The sequence below is a fragment of the Lutra lutra genome, chromosome 6 (genome assembly GCF_902655055.1).
Source record: "Lutra lutra chromosome 6, mLutLut1.2, whole genome shotgun sequence".
In the NCBI taxonomy this organism is placed as follows: Eukaryota; Metazoa; Chordata; class Mammalia; order Carnivora; family Mustelidae; genus Lutra; species Lutra lutra.
Window position 1 is genome coordinate 64,465,960 of NC_062283.1, and position 13,570 is coordinate 64,479,529.

Here is a 13,570-nt window from a genome sequence, read left to right on the forward strand (position 1 = left end):
CTCCTGGCCACACAGGCTTTATAACAGGAGCCCTCTGCCCCTCCCCCAGGCCCTCACCCTCTATCTTTTTTTAATTGAGTGACAGTGGGTGCCGGGATGGGGGGGATGGAAAATCTGGCTAGTATCCCCTATTTATCAGTAAGCAAAGACAGGAAGCTGGCAGGTGGGGATGGCAAGGCCTGCTCTCCCTTCCCCCACTGGCTCACACATATATTCATACTCTCTCCCTCCACCTTATATCCTTCCCTCTGTTTCCCCATGCAACCCTTCTAGCTCCACGGGGTCTGTCGGGGGCGATGGAGAATGGGATAGAGGTTGGACATCCCGAGATTTAGGAGAGATGCTCTCAGAGGTGCAAGCAGGGTGAGGTTTGTGTTGACCAAGTGTGCTGCAGAGAAACCCTGCCCTATTCGCATGCGGAGACATTGGTTCAGGAAAGGAGGGCCCTGAGATGGGGTAGGATAAGAACTTGCAATTTGGAAAGAAACCGTGGGTTATTACTTAAAGGGAACAGATGCTAATTTGCCAGTTATGGCCCCATAATGCTGTGTCAGTTCTCAATCTCCAGTAGTAACAATACTGCTATTTACAAGCTTAGAGGCTTTTGTTTTGTTTGTTTGTTTTTTAAGATTATTTATTTATTTATTTGACAGAGTGGGACACAGCGAGAGAGGGGAATACAAGCAGGGGCAGTGGGAGAGGGAGAAGCCGGCTTCCCACGGAGCAGGCAGCCCCATGTGAGGCTCCATCCCAGGACCCTGGGATCATGACCCAAGCCAAAGGCAAATGCTTAACAACTGAGCCACCCAGGCACCCAAGCTCAGAGGCTTTGAAAGAGGACAGGCTGAGCTTCATGGCTTACATGTAAAATCAGACTTAATGCTCTCAACAGCCCCGGAAGGCAGTCTGTATCATTCCTTGTTTCATGTGGGGGAACTGGGACTCACAGAAATGATGGTTAAGGGCCTTGCCTGAGCTCATATAGCCCATGAGCGGGAAAGCCAGGATTCTAATCCAGGCGTTTTTACTCCAGAGGCCAGACATTTGACCTCCAAACTGTGTTTCCTCTAAGTTGGTCCTTTATTCATTTAACAAATATTTGTTGAGGATTTACTATATGCCAGGTGCTGTTTCGGGTACTGGAATATGGCCCAGAACAAAACAAATGAAAATCCTTGTCCTCACAGAGAATGCCCTCTGTGCCCTTGCCCTCACTTGAGAGTGTTGGACAATATACAAGATAAGTGATATATCTATCTATCTATCCATCTATCCATCTATCTCTCTGGTCTGTTTGCTGGTGTTAAGTGCTAAGGAGAGAAGGCAAGTTAGCGGGACAGAAGTGTCAAAGGGTTGGATGGTATTTTTATAGAGTGGCCAGGGAAGGACTTTGAAAAGCAGACAACTGAGAAAAGATCTGAAGGTTATGAGGGAAATATGCTTTGTAAAGAGAAAGTGGTCCAAGGGGAGAAAGAACAGGTGCAAAGGCCCTGAGGTGGGATCATTCCTTGTGTTTTTGAGGAGCAAGGAGATACCTGTGCGGCTGGAGAGTCCTAGGAGATAAGGCCAGAGATAAATAAGGGCTAGATAGTAGGGCCTTATGGACTTGTCAAGGACCTTGAATTTTTCTCTGAATGAGATGGGAAGGCATTGTCTTTGAACAGATGAAACACATGGTCTGATTTATATTTTTACAGGATCACCCAGGCTGCTTGGTTGAGAAGAGGACAAAGGTGGGAAAGACGAGAAGCAGAGAGACCAGTTATAAGCCCGTGAAAGGAATGAGAGACCCCTGGAGCCCCTGGAAAAATCCCTGAGTTAAACCAGCATTGGAAGATGTATGGATCACTTTCTCAGTTCCCATCTTGGATGCTTAGCAGAGGCCACAGGTGTTTATGTTTGGGGCAGCATGAAAACTCTAGACCATTCTCAGGGCAGTGGAAGGCTGGGGTCCGGGTCACCTAGAGGTTGAAAGTGAGGAACCTGGAAACTTCAGGAACTGCTGGAACCCAGCCCCAAGTGGGTTGGGTGGCGGTCATGGAAAGGGAAGGTACCCTTCCACGGTCTTCCCAGAGAATAGGAGTCAGGTCAGTTTGGAGTATCTGGGGCTTTGGGGGTCTCTCCCCAGGGAATTCTGAGCCACACAGGGCCCCATGAGTAAGAGGCCAAACATTTAGGTCTTCCTGGATGGTCATGGTTTCTACCTGTTGTCCAGGAATAATTACTACTGGTGCCCCTTGCATTCTCCAGAGCACTCCAGTATCCACCATAAACTAGCTGGTTCTCCTATCTAATAGGTTTGCTACTGACAGCATTTACTCTGAGATTATTTTTTTCAGGTGTTTTTTTCCAGGGGTGTCAAGCACGGAGTGGTAGGAGTAGTGCCTGTATCCACAAAGAAAAGGCGGTGATCGCTGATACATGGCGGACCCACATTATTCATTGTCATCCCACAAACACACAACAGTTCCATGCAAAGAGGTCACTTCCTTCTTTTATTTGATCAACACTTAATCAAGGGCTCCTGTGTGCCAGGCGCGGTAGGAAATGGCAAGAACACAGAGAGGCACGAGGTGCAGTCTGGCCGGGGCGTCCTGTCTTCAACTTCAGCAGGGCCTTGGGCACACACTGGTGCATTCAGTTCTCACACCAGTCTCACACGGGCAGGGATCACTGGCCTTGGTTTGCAGTTACGGACCTGTGGCTCAGGAAGGTGAAGTCAGGTATAAAGATCACACAAGGATGTAAGTCCAGGTTCTCCGAGATAGTTCTTATCTCCAGGGTGGCACCCAGCCAGCTCTGATGAAAGCCTGTGTAAACCTGTGAAGGTGGGTGTCCCTCTCCTCCTTCTGGGTCATAGCTGCAGTGAGGCGCATGGAACAACCAAGGCAGAGCAAAAGGTCTGGGGGGAGGCAAGTGACCAGGAGGGATCCTTTCAGGGCCTTATTTGCTCTGTGGGAAGGATTTCCTCCATGAGGACAGGTTTTTTCTTTTCTTTTCTTTTCTTTTTAAAGATTTATTTATTTATTTATTTAAGATTTTATTTATTTATTTGAGAGAGAGAGTGAAAGAGCACAACCAGGGGGAATGGCAGAGGGAGAAGCAGGCTTCCTGCCGAGCAGGGAGCCTGATGTGGGGCTCGATTCCAGGACCCTGGAATCATGACCCCGGAATCATGACCCCAGCCAAAAGCAGATGCTTAACTGACTGAGCCACCCAGGTACCCCAAGATTTATTTATTAGAGAGAGGGAGAGAGCGAGCAAGCTGGGGAGAGGGGCAGAGGGAAAATAAGAGGCGGGGAAGTAGACTCCCTGCTGAGCATGGGGCCTGTTGTAGGGCTGGATCCTGCAACCCTGAGATCATGACCTGGGCCAGAATCAAGGGTAGGACACTCTAGAGTAGGACACTCCACTCACTGAGCCACTCAGGCACCCTGAGGACTGGAAACACGGCACAGATATTTTGGCTGTCCTGTATAACTCAGGATTGGTTGGGGGGAGGGGGAAAATCCATGCTCATGAACCCATATCGGCCTTGATTCACTGTGTGATCTTGGCCAAATCACTAAGCATATCTGGGCCTTTGTGCTTCCTTCTGAGTTATTGTCCAGGACGGTCAAAGGGATGGAAATGAGAAGAGGAGAAAAGACTGGCTCCTGTGAGGGTGAAGATGAACAATGTCATGAAAATTTCCTGACTCTGAGTGTTGGTGGCAGGTGGGACAGAGGTGGACCCAGCTGGTCCTTTCTGAAGAGGTGACCCCTCGCTCCCACCACACCCACATACCCCTTTTCCTTTGATACTTGGGAGAGTACTCTGGGTCCTCCCTTGGACTGATAACTGACAGCTTCCTTTTCCAGCCCCCACCTCTGCCCTCCATCCCTGGAGGCCCTCTGAGCTAGCTCTGGCTATTTATGGCACCTTCTGGGGGCCTGGTTCCTGGCTGGTCCCTGGTTCTCCTTTCCAAGTCCTACCAGTTTCCCCTGCTGGCCCCAGAGTGCAACAGCTAATCTGGGGATCAGGTGCCGGGAGCTTGGCTCGGCCTTCTGCAGCTGCCACTCTACTCTTTAGGGCCGGCATTCCCCAACCCCCCTGTTAACACTTGGGTACGTTTCTATCCCTGTGCCCCTCCTGCAGAGGAGGAGACAGAGAAATAAGGCATCTAGTTCAAGGTCACAGCAGGAGTCTGTGGGTTGCTGGAATTTGAACCCAGGTCTGTCAGTCTTCAAGTTCTAGGCTTTTCCAACTGTGTTATGCTGCCTAGAATTCAGTAACAGGGAGCACTGACATTAACACAGCCCTTCGTGGGGGCCTGACACTGGTCTCAGCAGGTCGTGTCAATTAGCCCATTTACTCCTCACGAGGATGTTGGGGTAGGTATTAATTAATAGTCATTACTCTTATTTTATTAGTGAGGAATTTGAGACCAGAGAGCTTAAGTGACTTGGCCAAGGTCATGCAGCTAGTGAGAGCAGAGCTGTGGGCTGCCAGAGTCATGCTATTGCCCCTTCACCATTCATTCGGCTCCTACTGCTACCAGGACCCCCGAGGCCGGGCTCCGAGGAAGGAGGGACAAGAAGGGCTCTAGGGGAGGAAGGCGTTCTTCAGGGACCTTGGCTCTAGAAGCAATCAGTTTGTGAGGAGTGCATGTGCAGAGGCATGTATGTACGTGTGGTGTGTATGTGTAGAGGGTACAGGGATAGAGACAAAGCAGCTGGGGAGTAGGGATGGAAACTGAAAAAGGAATGCTTCCAATCTGTCCCAGCAGGCCCCAGCCTCATTCTCTCTGGGATGCCAGGGGCCAGAAAGAGCTGTATTAGGCCCAAGAGGAGCTGCAACCTGTCTCTCCCAGTCCCATTTCCCAGGGTCGTTTCAGAAAACATTCGGATGTTCTGGAGGTGGCCGAGGAGTAGGGGACAGGGTCAGGCACAGCTGTTCCTTGGGTCCCAGCCTGATCCAGCACTGCCCTCACTGGGAAGGAAGTAGAGGCCAGGAGGAGCCTAGTGGAAAATAGAAGCCTCACCAGGGGAAGGTTTAAATTCTCACTTTGTGAAAGAAGACACCTCGGGAGCTTGCTGATGGAGTGGGTGCTTTATGTGCAGGGACAGCTGGGACCCCAACAGCGCGTTGCCCCAGAGACCCAGCCAGGGCGTGCCTGTCCCTCGGTCACTACTGAGACGAGGTACACAAACAACTGGCTGCAGGCACCAGACAACCCCCTGGCGGACAGAAGCCTGTGCCCTCCAGCAACCGCTCTGTTGACATAAACACAGGGTGTCCAGAGCTTTGGCCAGGCGGGGGGTGGGGGAGGGGACCCAGGGTCTCCCAGAGGTCTAAGGCTGAGATTAGGGAAGGCACTAGGCTCACAGCGTGGGCCAAGGTTTTCAATATCCTCCTGTGCAGAACACAACGCTCAGGTTGCCAGGCAGAATGTGCTGTTCCCGGGGGAAAATAGTGACACCGTAACTTAGTCACTGTGGTCCTCCATTCTAGCAGCCACTCCCGGCACTGCCTGGCTCCTGTGGCGGGCGTTTTGAGTCTTTGAGGAAAGTGAGCTGATAAGAATCATGCACAAGAAGGTGACTAATAGTGTTCTTTGAAAGGGGTGTTTGCAGGGCCAAAGAACCTACTAGGAGAAAGAGATAAACTGAATCAGCTTTTGAAAGAATTCCAGCGCTTAGAACAGTCAGTGTGTGGAACAGGTGCAGGTGGAGAGGACAGGGGTTTCCTGGGTGCTCCTGTGGGCAGATAATTCCTGTGTGGGCTGGGGGATCTTGGAGCTATAGACAGTAGAGGGACGGAAGAGGCTGAAAAGATAGCACTGAGGCAACTGTTATGACAGAGAGCCTGTCCTGGTTTGCACACTAGCAGAATGTGCCTAAGTGGGTGAGGGTCCTTGAGAGCTTGCGGGGAGAGAAGGGGCTTCAAGGGACTCTACTGAGCATGAAAGAGGGAGGTCCGGATCTGAGGGGGTCCTGACCAGAGCCAGTCTTTGTGTGGGTCAGTAACTTGCCTGCCACTAAAGGGGATCAGCAATCAGTCCTTAAAACAAGAGGCCTTGTCCTTGTTTTCCAGAACTACAAGAAGGTGGAGGACTCTGAAACTCAGCTTGGGGTGCTGGGGAATTCCAGGGAATTGGATGGATGTGGCTACCACAAAGGAAGACTTTGGAGCCCTGGCCCATGCCTGGCAACACCCTGGGGGCCTTCAACTTCCTTCTACCAGGGCATCATCTCTACCTGCCCATGGGGAGGAGGGGCTGGGGATGCCTGCACTCTGCTCCCTCCCAGGCCAGTGGACCAAAACTTTGTCCACTCTCAGTCTCCCACCTAACCTCGCCCCTGTGTGGCTCTACTCTGCACACTTGGCAAAGGGAGGAAGGATGCAGGGTTCCAGGGAGGGAAGGAGGGACTAAGATCCAGCAGAAAGAGACGTACCACCTACTGGGGGTGCTATGTTATCTGCTGCAGCTCCCAACCTCTGCACACACTGGTGTAGGGGGCACTGCACAGCCTTTGAGGAGCTCATCTCCCCCTCCCTGCCACTCTCCACCCAGTGAATCATATTCACATGCCATGTGCTTGCTCAGAGGCAAATGGAAAACTACCACAGAAAGACAGAGAAGCACACACACATGACTGCGGTGGTGGGATCCCAGGACACATGTCGCAGAGATAGGAGGCAGCTCTGACTGAATTACCTGGATTAGGTATTATTAATTATTTAATAATTAATTAATTATTATCTGAATTACCTAGAGCTAATTCCAGATACCTAGGAGGGGCCCAGGGCAGTGTGTGTTCCAGGTGTGGTTAAGAACCGGTGGGGTAAGGACAAGGGCTTCAGGCAGATTGGGAGACTGGGGGGCTAAAGGCTCCCACCCAGGAACCAAAGAGCAGTGCAAAAGGGAGTTTTTCTTTTTCTTTTTTTTAAAGATTTTATTTATTCATCCATTTGAGAAAGAGACAGAGAGAGAGAGGGAAAATGTTCACAGGCATGTGATGGGGGGAGGGGCAGAAGGAGAGAGACAAGCAGACTCCTCACTGATCACAGAGCCCAACTTGGGGCTCAGTCTCATGACCTTGAGATCATGAACTGAGCTGAAATCAAGAGTCAGGCATTTAACTGACCGAACCACCAGGTGCCCCTGCAGAAGGGAATTTTAAGGATGACTCTGGGGACAGAGGGTGAGAGTTTGTGGTTAGAATCCTGCCCTTTCTGGCTGTTTCCGTTCAAAGCCAGGAAGCCCCTTGGTTTGGCTCAACCCTATCAGGCAGTCTTGTTATTCCGGGGCTTGGGAAACTGCCCAAATCAAGCTTTGTTCTAGGGCCAAGTGTCCAGAACTAGAGGTTTCTGGATGCCTGGGTCTGTGGATCAGCTTGCACTGGGGAGGGCAAAGTCATGCAGTGGGCTTGGGCAGACTCTCCTCTTCTTAGAGCATCAGTTAAACTTCTAGAATTAGCTGGAGACACCAATAAAATTCGGAGCAGCTATTTATACTGCCTCTATGAGATGATGACGACAACAACAATGACAAATAACTCTGGGGTGTTTACTTGTCTAAAGTCACCCAGTAATAGTGGAGCAAGGACGAGAACCTGTGCAGTGCGGTGGCTCTGAGCCCACCCTTGATCGGTATTTAGGGATTATGCTTCTACATTTAAACAGCTACACATATAAATGAAGTTATAAATTCAACTGAAAGCAGTTTTAGAAAATTTGATTGAGGTGAAGACAAAATCCACCTGAATTTGGAACATAAAAAGCGAGTCATTTTCTGCATGTGACACTGGTCAGGCTGGCCGTCAGAACTGGGGAGGAGGTCACTCACTCTCCTGGCTCTTAGGAAGGGAGGGAGATACAGCTGGGGGTCTTGGAGCAAGGTGGGTCTCCAACAAGGGGCCTCTGGGTTCCCCTCCTAGAACAGCTAACAGGTGTTAAGCACTTCCTCTGTGCCAGACCTCGTTTTACTCATTATCTCATCTCTTCCCTACAATTCTAGGGGATGGGCTGGGTGGGGGGGCGGCCCATGGCACAGATGAGAAAAATGAAGCACAGGCAGTGAAGTCAGTTGCACTGGGTTCCCCGGTAGTAAATGACAGTCTGTACCAAGCCCAGGCTGGCTCTTCTCCGGAGCGAGAACTGCAAACCACTGACTGTACTGTATGGCCTTCCTTCCCCAAGATGATCTGATTCCATCTCATAGAGGCAGATGATCTGGATCTGGAGCAGGGCTGGAGTCCAGGCCTTTAACAACTGTCCCAGGAAGTCACTGGGCCACACTTCGAGAACCAGGCTGGTAGCTGTCTCAACCAGGCTGAACATTAGAACCACCTGAGAAGTTTCAAGAACTTTCAAGAACAAACACAGACTTTTTCAATGGCTCCAGACTCGTCTGTAGGTGTTGGTGGGGTACTGGTCAGCATTTTCTTTTAATGGGACCAAGTGTTCATTTTTTCCTGCCCATAAAGATACCTGAAGACCTGCTCTGTGCTGTGGGATGCGGAGGTGGGGGTCCCTGACTTGCCTGGCTGGGCAGAGTATCCTTTTAGAGTCAGGGAGGATGCAGAGTCCTTCTTTCTTATCCTCCTTTGGTGAGCTCCAGAAAGAACCAGTCTCCTTGAATGATGATCTCCTTCTGGCTTCTCCCCTGTCTGGTACTTGGCCCCCACCTGAGAGGTCAGAGCTGGTTCTTCAGCCAGAACTCAGCTCACAAAAAGTATAGGTTGTGGAAGTGAAAAGAGCCCCAAGAGACCAGCCATACCTGGAGCTCTCAAATTTTAGTAAGAGCTCACACAAGTGCTGGGAGCTTGTTCAATCCAAAGATCCACCCCAAAAGTTCTGATTCTTAGGTCACAGGTGGGGTCTAAGGAACATGCATTTGTAATAAGCTCCCCAGTGGCTCTGTTGGCAGTGGTTCCCAGCTGGGCTGCTGGAGGCCCTGGGGAGTTGTAAGAACACTGATGCCCAACTCCATCCCTAGAGAGTGGTCAATATTTTTAAAAGCTCCTGGGCAGGGTGTCTGGGCCTTCTAGCGACCTTTTTTGGGATCTGGGGGTGGGCAGTCCCAAGGGCAGTCACTGCTACCCTTGCTATCACCAGGGCCTTGAAACAAGAGGAGAAGAAAACAATAGGAGAGAAGAAACTAAAATAAGAAACCAATGAGAAGATGTAGAGAGAAGTCTGAAATCACTTAGCAGCACTGAGGTGTTCATCTCTTTTTCTCAATGTTTTCTCTTATTGTAATAGTCATTAATGGATTTAAAATAATTAATAGTAAAAAAGAATATGAAAACAAAAATAAAAAATGGGCTATAATCCTCTTTATCAGTGATAATCGCATAAGGTCTTAATATGACATTTAGAAAGTACATGAGAATAATATATTGTATAACCATAGTATAATATTATTATAATAACTATAATATACTATGGTATATATTATACACATTATATTATTGTTATTAATATATATTAATTAAAATCCAATAAAATAACATTAAACTACTCCAAAATAAAATATTATATAAACCTGACATATAATTTGCATCTTTTTTTTTTAACTTTATCTACTTTTGTGTTTTGCTTTTATACCACTTTTCAAAATGACTTTGTGTTCCAGGTAACTGAAATCTGAGTCCTAAATATCTCGGCCCTATCGGGAGGGGGAGCGGAGACGGTACGCCCACCCTCCCCTCGCTGTGCACTGGCCTTCCTGCTAGCATTGACCGACACGGACTCCCACACATGCACAGATGCGTCTACCCCTGCAACACTGCTCTCGACTTCGTCTTCCCAGATACGCACTTCGCATCATACCCTCAAATTTTGTAAAGGATTTTATTAATGGGTATTTCTAAATTACCTTATTAATACAGAATTAGTTAATTTATACTAAATATAAAATAAGTTTCCCCTCTCCCGTTTCTGAAATGGAAAGGAAATTGGCACCAGGGGACCCAGGAGAGTGACCACCCTGGGCTGAGTCATCTTCAGGGATGCATCAAATCTGGCCCCCCTTCCCCTCCCTTCCTCCTCCAAATAGCCCCACAACCCTGCCTGCGTTCTTTTCTACCCTACCCTGGCCATCCTCCCTCCACTCCTGCCTCAGTCGTTCTCCCCCATGGACTGAGGCTGATGGTCTGGACAGAGGCTGTCCCTCCACAGGCGGTAGGCGATGGAAGCGGTCACGGTGAGCCAGGCCAGGTAAGGCAGCAGGAGCAGGGCGGCCAGTTTGTTGATGGGGTGCCAGATCAGTGCTGTACTCACCACCAGTCCATAGAGCAGCAGCAGGTGCAGCAGGGCCTGGACGGGGGAGGGGCAGGGACGCAGGGCAGTCAGGTAGGTTGCTCTGAGCACTGAGCCCTCCGCCTTTCTGCAGCACCCTGGACCCAGTGAGCCAATTTGCTGAGGTCTGGGCACTCAACCAGAGCTCAGAGAAGTCTGCCCACCTGTTAATCTGCTTGCACTCGATTGGTCTACTGTGTTATCTGCTCTGGGGGCCACGGGTGTTCGCACCTGTTCCTACACTACTTCCACTGCATGCCTTACCAGACCATGGGTGTGGGCTCCGAAAAAGAGAATCAGGGCAGCCCAGCTGATGGCGAGCTTCACAGCATAGAGGCCGAGAGGCAGGGCCAGGGGCCGCCTGAAGCCCCCTCCCAGGTCCTTCCACACCAGGTAGGAGGCATAGCTGTGGAGAGATGGTGGCAGAACACTCAGAAGGAGGGAGGACTCTTGGTTACCAAAAGGAAGCCCTTTGGTTTGAAGTGGGAGCAGGCTGTCTAAGCATCCCTTGAGGGCCAGCCGGAGGTGGTGGGAGGAGCGGGGCATGCAAGATGAGGTGGGGGAGGCCATGGGGAAACTCGGAGAGGGGGAGGAACTAGGCTGTCTGGAGTCCTAGGCAGGTGCAGAGGGGACTCCCTCCCCCCCCAAGAGGCAGGATGGCATGCCGTCCCTGTGAAGTCCAGAATGCAGTAGTATTTCAGGGGTGCAGGGCCTTGTTCCCATCCTCACAGGTATCAGGGCCAAGGCAGGAGAAATGGGTGCTCACCCCATGACAAAGTAGATGGTTATCCATCCTGCCAGCAAGACTTTGTGAGGCGGGCACCAGGGCGGTTTCTTTGGGCTGTCGTCCCAACCAGACGTCTGATGACGGGTGAGCAGCCAGAGCAGGACAGGCCCCAGGTGGGGAAGGGCCAAAAAGATGGCACCGTGAGGCTGCATTCCCCTCACAGAGGCAAAATCTAAGAAGGCAGACAACATGCTGCTGGTGGGCCTCCCTCCTAGTCCTTTCCCCACGCCTGCCTGACTGTCTCCACCTGCTACCTGACACTGTACTGTGGCCTGAGCCCCTCCTGGGAGGTCTGGTAAGAGATGCCATTCTCCCCACCTTGGCCCAGCTCCCATCCTGCACTTGCTAGCCCATACTGCCTTGCTCTTTCTCTGGCACTCAGAAAATACTGTCCGGTATTGATAACTACTTCTGAGTGCAAGGCTCCTTCCCTCTTGTGTGTATCTGACTCCTAGAGTTCAGGTCCAGGTATGATGGTCTTTTCTTCCTCCCGTAGTGGCTGGCAGGTACACAGCAGGCCCTTGACAGGGACACTGCCTTACGTTGAACTCAGCCAAGCTGATATAACCTGCCTGGAAGGACTAGAGAGGCAGGATCCAGAGATTCCCTGGGGGTCTTTTCTAGTCAAAAATGGGGTAGCTCGGGGCGCCTGGGTGGCTCAGTGGGTTAAGCCTCTGCCTTCAGTTCAGGTCATGGTCCTGGGGTCTTGGGATCGGGCCTCGCATTGGGCTCTCTGCTCGGCAGGGAGCCTGCTTCCCCCTCTTTCTCTGCCTGCCTCTCTGTCTACTTGTGATCTCTGTCAAATAAATAAATAAAATCTTAAAAAGAAATAAAAAAAATGGGGCAGCCCATGGGCCCCCAGGCTTATCTCCATACACCAGACTGGCAGACCCAAGAGGCCCACAGCAGCCTGAGCTGCTGCCCTATTTGAACTTAGCTGAATGACACTGGGTTCCTTTCTCTGAAACGTTAGGTCTCACCTGTCCCTCAGGGGCTGGCGAGGTCCCTCTTCCACCTCTCCACTTCCGGAGGGACTGAGCCTATGACACAAGTGCTCAGCTTTCTTGCGGCCTGACTTCTCAAGGAAGCAACTGCCTGGTCTTTGATTAAGAAGCTGCCACATTCATTTGCATGTGGAACAAGACACAGACCCTCCTCCAGCCAAGTCCCCCCAGGCCCCACATGGTATCATTCTCATTTGTACATGGTACTTCAGCCCCCTCCCATGACTGCTGGGACTGCAAGGAAGACAGATGTGGTGATTCTCAGTGTCCTGGAGTGACTGTCTACTTCATCCTTTTCTGCTCAGGGCCCCTGTTCGTCCTGGAGGTTCCACGGACAGGGCTCCCTGGCCTACCTGCCCTTGTGTCTCTCTACTTCTCTGCCTCTCACTGCCCATTCGCTCATCTCCAGCCTTCTTGTCTCTCTTTCTGTTGTTATGCTCAGTGTTGAAGGCTCCTCCCGCACCCACACCCTATTTTCTCCTGTTTTCCACACTCTGCTGCTGCCTCCTTATTCCCAGGCCTGCGTTCCTCTTACCTCAAGCAGCATACCTCCCAGGACGAATCCCCGACGATATCCGTTTTGTGCAAAGCAGAAGAGGGTGGGGGACCAGGAGAAGGGCGGAGTGAGGCTCCCATCTGGCCTGTCTTTCTCCAATGACAAGGGGGCAGCACTGGCATGTCTCCATGGCCATGAAGGGTTCCTTTTAGGAGAGGTCCCCTGGTTTGTTGGTCCTGGCCTCTGGAGGACTTGTTAGAAAGATCGAGGCTTCAGCACTGTGAGAGCCTGATCCCCTGGGCTGGCTCAGCCCCAGGCCACAAGCCTACCGAAGCTGGTGGCCTCCACATCCCGTGAATTGGCTTGTGTCCACGGGGGTGGTGGGGACCCTCAGATTTCCCCAGTATCTTCCTGTAACAGGGGTTACCCCCCAAGTGAAGCAAGTGCCAGCAGCTTGGAAATGAGTTCATGATACATGGACGCAGCCTCTGGTTATAGCCCAGTTGGCATGCTCCTTCCCGGCTTGGAACTCGAGCTTGACAGATTTTCACAAACCCCTATAACTTCATGACTCAGAGGAGAAAGCAGCCTCCTGTGTGACTCACACAGAGCCTTGTCCAGCAAAGACTAACACCCGCCCTTTCTGTCCCTATAAAAGTTCTGAACAGGGGCACCTGGGTGGCTCAGTGGGTTGAGCCTCTGCCTTCAGCTCAGGCCGTGATCTCGGGGTCCTGGGATTGAGCCCCGCATTGGGCTCTCTGCTCAGCAGGGAGCCTGCTTCCCCCCCTCTCTCTGCCTGCTGCTCTGCCTACTTGTGATCTCTCTTTCTCTCTTAAATCTTAAAAAAAATCTCTAAAATCCTAAAAAAACAAACAAACTTCTGAACACCTCTCCCTTGCTCGTCCTTTACTCTTGAGGTCCCCTTCCCAGGCTGGCGGCTCTCCATCATTCCTTTGCCCCATCTCTCCGCTTTGGGGACTCAGTTAGCCCTGGGAG

General features: G+C 51.1%; 1 protein-coding gene across 2 annotated transcripts; it reads right to left on the reverse strand.

Moving 5' to 3' along the window:
• Window positions 1-9,522: 9,522 nt before the first annotated feature.
• On the reverse strand, window positions 9,523-13,226 carry TSPO2 (translocator protein 2). 2 transcript variants are annotated; one of them, XM_047733961.1, is made up of 4 exons: window positions 12,628-13,226; window positions 11,054-11,246; window positions 10,552-10,693; window positions 9,523-10,305 (listed from the first exon to the last, which is right to left on the reverse strand). In XM_047733961.1, exons 2-4 carry the CDS (start codon window positions 11,224-11,226, stop codon window positions 10,108-10,110), a joined length of 513 nt encoding a protein of 170 aa, XP_047589917.1. In that variant the 5' UTR covers window positions 11,227-11,246; window positions 12,628-13,226; the 3' UTR covers window positions 9,523-10,107. The 2 variants fall into 2 exon arrangements, with proteins under 2 accessions (XP_047589917.1, XP_047589916.1); XM_047733960.1 differs by having other exon boundaries at window positions 12,614-13,226.
• Between the last annotated feature and the right edge of the window lie 344 nt (window positions 13,227-13,570).